The sequence below is a fragment of the Amphiprion ocellaris genome, chromosome 16 (genome assembly GCF_022539595.1).
Source record: "Amphiprion ocellaris isolate individual 3 ecotype Okinawa chromosome 16, ASM2253959v1, whole genome shotgun sequence".
Taxonomy (NCBI): domain Eukaryota; kingdom Metazoa; phylum Chordata; class Actinopteri; family Pomacentridae; genus Amphiprion; species Amphiprion ocellaris.
In genome coordinates this window covers 7663207-7672544 of record NC_072781.1, presented here as the reverse complement: position 1 = coordinate 7672544, position 9338 = coordinate 7663207, and the positions used below count along the sequence as shown (strand labels likewise).

Below are 9338 nucleotides of genomic sequence, written 5' to 3'. Positions count from 1 at the left end.
TTGATGTTCTGCAGTCAGCGTGTGCGAGCATGCGCGCTCCTCGTGCTCGCAGCCACGAGCTCAGCCTGCGTACCGTTCGTGCCCTCCTTTCTGAGCCAATCAGCTTTGAGGTAAACACTACGTTGCGTCATTGTTATTGTGCTAGTTGGAGCGCCAGCTGCTCACGTACATTTCACTCACATTTAAGGCCTCTAAAGCTGTGAACCAGAAGAATTATACCACCGCAATGTCGCTCCAAAAGGACGTTTCGTCTGACGAGAGTTTGCAAGGTAAAGAACCAACGACTAAACAGCTAGCAGCTAATTATTGTCGATGCTAGCGCTAGCCGTTAGTTTAAAAAAAAAAAGCAACACGGGGTAACTAACCTTAAATCACCTCCCCCCATGAGAAGGTAAACAGTGGAGATATTTGCCTGACTAGCTAGCCTTAACCCTAATGTCACTGCTTTAATTTATCCATCTATTAAACATGCGGTTAGAAATGTAGCGCAGAACACTGTCCTTGATAGTCAGTGAGGCTTGTTTGCAATATTGCAAAATCAAAATGCCTCCAGGCCAAGGACAGTTCAAATCAGTTTATTGTACCTCTTTGTGTCCAGCCTGCGTGGTAGTCCTAGGCCAGTAATTTCTCACTGGACTGCATATTCGATTTAAGGTTCCTGGGTTGAGCTGCATTTCAGTGGCTCTCAAAACACCAGCCACCATGGGAGCCAGGAGCACATCCCCTCCTCCAGCCAGGAGGGCGACTTGGAGAAAATGCTGCTGGACGCTCAGCATGAGTCAGGCAGAAGTAGCTCCAGGGGAAGCTCTCAGTGCAACAGGTTTGTGACAGAAAGGGCAAGAATTTTGTGTTTCGTCCCATTTTTGTCATGGCATTCAAGTGAGCAAATTTTTCTCTTCACTGCAGCCCACTCAGAGCGCAGACCCCACTTCTTATGTGGAGGGGCTCAGAGGGAAACAGCTCACAGGTACATATGAAGACACTGATATGGTTAAAATAAATAAATCTACTTTTTTCATAACAGACATTTCAGCATGTCACAGCAGGAAAGGTGCTGTTTGATTAATGAAGACTGCATTCCTTTTAGGAGAGGTTCAGCTTTTGTGCATGTCACGTGTTCATGGGACACTCACTAACCTAATGTTTGTTAAGCCACCTGTGTTTTTCCTGCTCTGACATGTCAACATGTCTGTTTATGAGATTTAACTGTGTAATATTGTTTATAAAGATCAGTGATGGGCAAGTTAATGGTGTTTTCTGACAGCATTTGATGCTCCATAATTACTGTTTTTAGTCTGATGAAGACTTCCAAGAAAGGAGAAGGGAAGTGGAGAACCTGATGAAGAAAAACGCTGATTGGATCTGGGACTGGTCTAGTCGACCTGAGAACAGTCCACCAAAGTATGTTGCTGTTGCTTATTTTGTCATTTCAGTGGAGTTATGTTTGTTGTTTTAAAATTTAAGACAAAATGCAGTTGCATGATTAGATTGCAAATCAGTGATGACAATGTAGTGCAATTTGAAACCACAGTAGCAGCAAGAGAAATAGTTTTGATTACACGGATGATGAAAATAACAGGAATAGGAAATTGTTAATTTTGTTTTGCTAGTCACTATTAGCCTGAGCATATTTACTTCATGGTTTGTAATTGTAGAATAGGATAATGTCTGTGCGAGCAAAGGTGTCAGGATGTCATTAACCTGGCGCTCACTGATTTTAATGGATTCAGAACAATGAAAAATTAATGTGCTTCTCTGTAGGGAGTTCCTGCTGAAGTACCCTAAGCGCTCGACCTCTCTCAGCATCAGGAACACCAGCGTCATGAAGAAGGGAGGCATTCTGTCCCCTGACTTTCTGAAGATTTTCCTTCCCTCATTAATCATTTCTCACATACTTGCCGTCGGCTTGGGGTAAGCATCATTTTACATCTCTAACTCTGGCAACGTTGCAGTATCTGAAGAAAAACACACACATAGGAGCCTCTTGAAACAGTTGCAGCAGGATCAGGAAAATGTTTTGTATAATTAAATGACCATACAGGACAATATAGACCAAGGATCAACGTAAACCAGCTTGTTCAGGGTGTTGCATTTAACCCTGAGAGTATACAAGTGACTCATTTAATTCTGATGTGTCTCAACTAGTTTTCTTACATGGTTGTCTTCTTGCGTCCAGAATCTATATCGGGAAGCGCCTCACCTCACATAACACCTACTAGATAGGATGGTGGTGTGTTGCGACACCTCGTCACCTTCATACAACCATCTCAGCATGCCTTAAAATGGGACCCTCAGAAGATCAAGGGAGACATGGCCATGTTACGTGGTCCAATTTGATTGTCCTCACCAGCATGGAGAGTTCAGGATCTGTCATTGTACACCTCTGAACACAGCACTGACCAATCCACGGCTCTTTGCTGTCGTCCTGGAGATGACTGTTTTGCTGCTTTCTGCTCCTTAAATCTGCACGTTAGGGAACTGAATAATATTGTATGTTTCTGCCTTTTATTTTTGTGATTGAATTGAAATCACGTTTGATTTAAAAATAACGTACTGTTGCATTTTTTTTTTAGATCAGCAGTGGATCAAGAAAATAGTTTTGACTTAAGTATTTTTTTAAATTTTGTTTATCCAAAGCATTATTAACCTAATGTTTAAGTGATTGCGCCTCTTACTGATTGCTCAGTTGTGCATTAGTAAAATGTTACTGTAATGAAAATCAACTGTTTGCTTATTAAGCACAGATGTGGTCCATTTGTTCATCCTAAACTAAATAAAAGTTGGAAGTGTATACATGGCCTCAGTGGATTTACAAATTATACTAAATACGTAGAAACATGGTGCTGTTTACTTATCGAATGAGAGGAAAAAATGCAGATGAACACAATTAAAATTTTATTGAACTTTGGTCAAAATAATAAACAAGTGAATACATTGCCACCATGTTAGGAATCAATGGACAAAGACAATGCATTATTATGTGTTTTAATGTTATCAGTATATGTTTTGTGTAGTCAACCTTCATTTCTGCATTCACAACTACAGAGATAAGATCCACATTTGCAATATGCAGGTCAAATTTGGGCGACATCCCTAATAAATGAATAAGGGCACATGTATGAGGCCTGTCTGAATTTCCTACTTGTTAAATGATTCGGAGGCACTCTATCACATAAACTGTATGGTGTGCAATTTTCCTCCTTTATGTGTTTTCATAGACAGCCACGTATAGCAGCAGAATATGAGGACATAACTCTATAAAATAGGATTTACAAATAATGCACATGAGGTTTGTAAAACGTTTGGGGACATAACTTGTAGCTGTCACTGATAGAAGTAGGTATTAAGGCTGCAGATTCCCTTTGTCCTGGACCCTATCTTGTGCCATTTAGTTTCCAGCCTGCAATCCTAAAACATGGTCAAAAACTAGAACTTAATCTCTTGACACAAACACATGATCGGTTGTCTCCAACAGTGGTTCTCAGACTGGTACACCCAAATAGTATTTCCTTAACAAGTTTGCTTGAGATCTGCTCAAAAGACAGTGGTGTGACTGGACATTTTTCCACCTCTCTACAACATAAAAACATGCAAAGCAATAAACATGTTTTAATACATACTTCTAAATTTAAAAACACATCTGTAGTTTTAGTTTCTTTTATTATGTGGATGACAAGGTGTACTTGAGTAGATACAGTCAGTGAAATTATGTCACCGTATTGACTGGGGTAAAATAAGAGAAGGGAGGAGAGGAAAAGAAACAAGTCCGCTTTCCAAATTCATGGCCTTTTCCACCAGTAGTTTGGCCTGAATACATGGCCAATGGGGGAATGTTACAGTTAGGCTTACCGGCCATTAATCCGTGCTTCAGAGGGCCCAAAATCTTTGAAATGATGATACAACCTTGACAAGACGTCATTTTAAGGACTTCCGAGAGTTCTGTCGTTAAATTGTGAAATGAAGGCTTAAAATGTCAACACAAACACCAACGTTCAAGAGTTTGACCTCTAGGGAGTGCCATTCCGTCAATTAGACCCGAATAGGGCTTTCTGGGTCAGGGGGGCATGTTGATTGCCCTGGTGCCAAAGGCAAAAACAACCTAAGCTCAGACTCAAAATAAAACAGGCCTATGGATCAACCTCCTGTGGCAAAAAAAGTAGACACGTGCTTTCGAATTCTTCACCAGGAGGACAACAAGGCTGTTTCTTCTTATACAGATAGACAAGTAGTAGGCTTAACTACACAGGTACGGTAAAAGCCCTATCCTCTGGAGCCCCAAATCTTCTAGTTGATTTTGTCCTGGAAAATGTACAAGTTGTTGGTGGCTGCCACAGCTATCACGTTATCTTTGGGGTGCCAGGCAGTGTGGAGGATCTTCTTGTTGAAGTCCAGGCTGTCCACGCTGATCTCATCCTTCTTCCTCTTGCCGCCAGTGGACACTTTACGCGGTTTGAGCGTGGCCCGTGGTTTGCTGCTCTCCCGGGACGCCTCCAGTGTGATGTCCCGCCTGGTGTTGCGGTCGAACATTCGGAAGAAGTTGTTGTAGGAGCCGGTCATGATGGCACTGACGAAGAAAGCAAAATTCAACTGATTTTCTGCATTTGCTTCGATGAATTCAAAAGTGTTACCACTGATGGAATTGAATACATAAACCAAGAAGACTGTCTAAAATGATAAAATATACACATTAAAAGCAAGAAAAACACGATCGTGTGATATAGCAAGGACTCATACCTGTCACTGCCATTCCAGCAGCACTCAAACTTGTCAAAGATGCAGTCGTTTTCATACAAGGAGCAGAGTTTACTGCGAAGGTATTCATGGACCTGAAATAAAAGAAATCGCTTGACCTAAATATTCACTCATCATCACTTATTATAAAACATAAAAGGGCTAATTCAGCAAACATAGTCACTGGCCTATTGCACGTCTAACTCACAGTTTTAATCTCAGTGAACAGTGACTTTTTTTCTGCGAACGAGTAGGCTAATATTTATGAGTCGCAAACGCTTTCATGCCATTTGTTAATATATCATGTCCCTGTATAATTCTGTCTGATTTCTTGTGCTTATGTATTATATAATATACATATATTTCATGACAGGCTTTGTGAAAGAATGGTTGCAGGTGAGGGGTTACAGCTGTCGGCTTATTGTTACATACGTTGGGGAAATGCTGATGTTTGGTGGAAAATACACCGCTTCCAGCCTTCATCAAAGAAGGAGAATTGTGTGTTTTTCACTTTAAAAATTGTGTTACGCAAGCCTAAAAAGATGTCACTTGAATCAGAGAGGTTATTTTTGGGACACAGTAGTGCTTCTATTTTTTTTTCCTCCAATAGGTTTAATGTCAGTTTGAATCTTTGAATAAGCATATTTACGCACCTGATACGTCTCCACTGGCCTGTTCTCCATGTTGAGGTCCCAAACTTTGACGGAGAGGTAGTCACGTGTCATCATATAGCGTCCGCTGTGACTGAACTTCACGTCTGAGATGGAGGAGATGATCTCAGAGAAAAAGGATCGGCTGCTTGGATCTTCAGGCTCCTCAAAGACTTGAAAAAAAATGAAAGAAAAATCCCAACAAATCTTTATAAAAAAATCATTCTCAGATGGGACTTCAAAGGACTCCAAAAAAAGAAACAGCTATTTGTATTGTAGCATGAGAAAATTTGCCAAAAATAAAACGACAGCAAATAAAAGTAGTGGAGGAAATGTAAATATTAAAGAAAATACTGTTTTCCATTGATTTATTGATTACTTGGCTGAACACTGCAGAACTATAGTACAGTGGAGGTACTTACACTTTGAGTGCCGATCACAGAGTGCCGCTGCTCGCATGTCACACAGGCGGATGGTGCCTTTGCTACTGCTATACACAAATACATTGCATTGGTGTGGATGGCACTCAGCAGCCGTGATTACTTCTGTCAGTTCCTCCATGTTGGCAGGCTTGATGTCTACAATATCTGGGAACACACTGTTAAGGAACTAGCAGTCATATGTCTGTGACACAAATTATGCATAAACCACATAAGTCACATAACTAATATCTGTTTCTGATGAGGAAAAAGGATACTAAAACTTCTGTCTGTGATTTCCAAGTGCCATAGATTTATTCTTAGGTCATCTGCAGAGAGGTAAGTTTCATGATCGCTATTTACAGAAATGGAATTAATGTGATAGGTGTGCGCATTTGCAAAGATCCTCCGTGGGCTTGCTTCTACCATGAGATCCATTGGCATCAGTACTGGTACCTGAAACAAACAACATGCATTTTTAGATAAGATGCTTTAAACATCATAAACATTTTTGTCAGAAAATGAGACAGGTCTGACGTGTGATGAAACACACCCGTAAAGAGGTGATTCTAAAGGGGTCTCTGAGTCGTCCATCCTCATCTTTCAGGTTGTAACCTTCTGCCCGTTTATCTCTTTCACTTATTTTCCACAATTTGATAGTTTTATCTGTCAAAAAGTTTACAAAATTTAGAGGTGAGGAACAATCACCAAATACGTCACAATTTCAAACTCATGTATACACATATAATCAAAATAGATAAAAAAATGTTCTTACCATTTGTTGAAAGTAGAAAGTGAGCAGCATTTTGTTGGGGTAGCCATCTTATTTTATTAATTTTTTCCTCGATTTCTAAACTTTTCAAATAGTCAAATTCTGGCTCGTGACTCTGAAAAGTGCTATAGACATTGTACTCCCCACGCAGGTGTGGACGATTCTTAGACTGAAATAGAGAACGAGAATTAAGAAAACGCAGGTCACCATCATTTTGATTGCAACACTTATGAGATGATGCATCCGTCATTTTGAATTAATCGTACCTCCTGTTCATGTTGAAATATCACTACTCGACCTCCTTTGTCTCCAGTTGCAAGTAATTCTCCAGAATAGTTGAACTCAACTGTTGAGATTATGTCAGCTGGAAACAGACACAAATTAGAATGAATGAGACATAAAAGCAGGTATGATCTTTTACTGTGATAGTTGGGAAAACAGCTACAATCATGCTAATGTGTTGAACTGCAGAATAAGTCTGGTCTAGGTGACATTTTCTTTAATGTAACTTTAGGCAGTGACAGGTAAACACGCACCACACGTACACCCAATCTTGAATGAATGAAAACAAGCATGATGTCACTCGACAATTTATGGACGCAGCACATTGACGTCATGGACACGGTCGCTCCCCTTTAATAGTTTAGCCACCACCTAGCATACAGCTAGCTAGCGACACAGTAATTTACAGGGGAAGGGCGTTTGAGCTACTGATCCACAGACACACTTATAGCAATCACGACAGCCGCCTTACACTAAAACCCGTACGTCCATCCAGCTTTAGCTATCGTGCACCTTATGTGAAGCCCACAGAGCACCATCATCAGACCACCTAGCTAGCTGCCCACCGTTTTAGCCTAGCCGCACTGCTAACGCTAGCCACATACCTTCCGCAACATCTTCATCTATCGCTCCTTTCACTTGAGAGAAACACCACTGGAAATCATTTCCTCCTGCAACTCCTGTAGGAAGAGCACAGCGTTAGTTCGCGTCCGTTTCGCGTTTCGCCCAGCGACAAAATGACCTGACAGTGACACAGTTTGACAACTAGCAACTTAGCTCGCCAGCGCTAACGTTGGCTAGCTAACTTGCAGATTCAGGCCATCACACACACCAAGTGAGGTGGATCCTTTTCCTCCCTCCAAAAGTAGCTTACCCGCCATTGCTTCATTTAGCAGCTCTTGCTGTACACAGCTTGCAATACCTAATCAATCAATGCGGCTTGCTCGGGGAAAGAGATAGCATCCAACAATCAGTGTGAAGACTCGGGTCCAGATCTGTCAAGACCACGGAAATTATCCGTGATTTTTTTCTTCCAAAATGGCGCACAGTACATGGAGAAATGACGTCATGCACACATGCCACATCCTGGCTCCATCCATCCTCCTCAGCATCACACCACTAAATGTGCATTTAGACTGTGTTTTCTGTGCATTCAGACTTTATTTCGTTGAATTGCACGTTAATACCTGCACATGGAGTCTTTCAAAGCCAGTCCAGCTGTCCTCCCATGAGTGGGACAAATCACATGTACACATCACTGGCTAAGTATTCTGATTAAAGTTGAAATAAACTAAATAACATTAAAAAAATAAATAAATAAATAAAAACATATAAACCTGAACTATTTTCTAGTCATATTCTTATAAGGTAGATTATGAGATTCCTAAAATATGAGTAAACACATTTCTACATGAAAAAAAGTTACCCAATTCCTGATAACAAACACTTTTACAAAAAATGTTTATTACTTATTGTTTGTTATTTGCTAAATATTAGGAGTCATTTTTGAATAAAGTGTCACTCAAAAATGTGTGACACTATCAAGTACCCAGCTTGCATTGGATGGTCAGTTGGTGACATCTAGTGGCTAAATAATGAAAATTCTTTTAAGTTTTCCTCCTCCAATTCCAATATGCTTTTCAGTTTTTATTTCATACACACTAAAAGAGGCTTTTTCTATCCTTCTACTCAAGCAAGTCTGCTGAAAGTAAACATAAATGATGCTAAAATGCAACAATTTAGTCTTAGATTTTTGGCTTGTAAGTAAACTAAATCATGAAACAGAGTCCTGACCTCCACAGCAGTTTATTCTAATAAATATATCAGTGCAGTAAGTTATTATTATAATACGAAGTTAAGGAAAATCTGTCTGAGTTTTGATGTAAAATATGAAACAGTTTTTGCTTTGGCAATGCAAAACAAACACTGATCTTAATATTTTTTGCAAATCGTTTTAAAAAGGTAAATATATTGCATTATTTGTTATTCTTTTCAAATATTTAGTGCTCACACAGTCAGCCAAGCATTTTACCTGTACGCTATGAATCATTTTGTAGTGTTTTCCTCAAATAGTGAATAGTTTTCCATAAGTGGGGAAAAACTTTTCAAATATTCTGCTCGGAATCAGCCAAAAAGTATGCTGTGTATTTGTTTTGTGAGCATAATCTCGGTGCAAAAATATACGCACAGAAATAGATGTTAGAGTGGTGATAGTTATTTTTAGTTTTATACTTAGTGTTTCTGTATAATGCTCTCTCTGTAGAGTGGGAGTTGTCATGAATTAGGCAGAAAGGGATTGCCCATAGGGGCTGATTGTGCAATAAAAAAAAGTCACATTACAAAAAATATGAAAGAAGGCTTTTAAAAAGTGAGAATATGTGATATCTGGGCCACATTTTAATGAATAAAACAGGATAAGTGTAAATGTTGTTTTTTAAGAAACATGCTATTTAAATATACTCGTTTAATAATTCTACCACTAAA

The 9338-nt window shown here is 39.7% G+C and overlaps 2 protein-coding genes across 2 annotated transcripts; one reads left to right on the top strand and one right to left on the bottom strand.

Moving 5' to 3' along the window:
* The first annotated feature begins 110 nt into the window (after positions 1-110).
* Positions 111-2791, top strand: bnip4 (BCL2 interacting protein 4). The gene is made up of 6 exons (XM_035946996.2): positions 111-269; positions 655-820; positions 907-967; positions 1295-1401; positions 1762-1911; positions 2177-2791. The coding sequence occupies exons 1-6, from the start codon at positions 227-229 to the stop codon at positions 2217-2219; spliced, it is 570 nt and encodes a 189-aa protein (XP_035802889.1). The 5' UTR covers positions 111-226; the 3' UTR covers positions 2220-2791.
* A 91-nt stretch (positions 2792-2882) lies between these two features.
* On the bottom strand, positions 2883-7891 carry ppp2r2d (protein phosphatase 2, regulatory subunit B, delta). The gene is made up of 10 exons (XM_023267691.3): positions 7729-7891; positions 7460-7534; positions 6839-6936; positions 6576-6741; positions 6354-6466; positions 6079-6256; positions 5804-5968; positions 5385-5554; positions 4735-4826; positions 2883-4564 (listed from the first exon to the last, which is right to left on the bottom strand). Exons 1-10 carry the CDS (start codon positions 7733-7735, stop codon positions 4285-4287), a joined length of 1344 nt encoding a protein of 447 aa, XP_023123459.1. The 5' UTR covers positions 7736-7891; the 3' UTR covers positions 2883-4284.
* Between the last annotated feature and the right edge of the window lie 1447 nt (positions 7892-9338).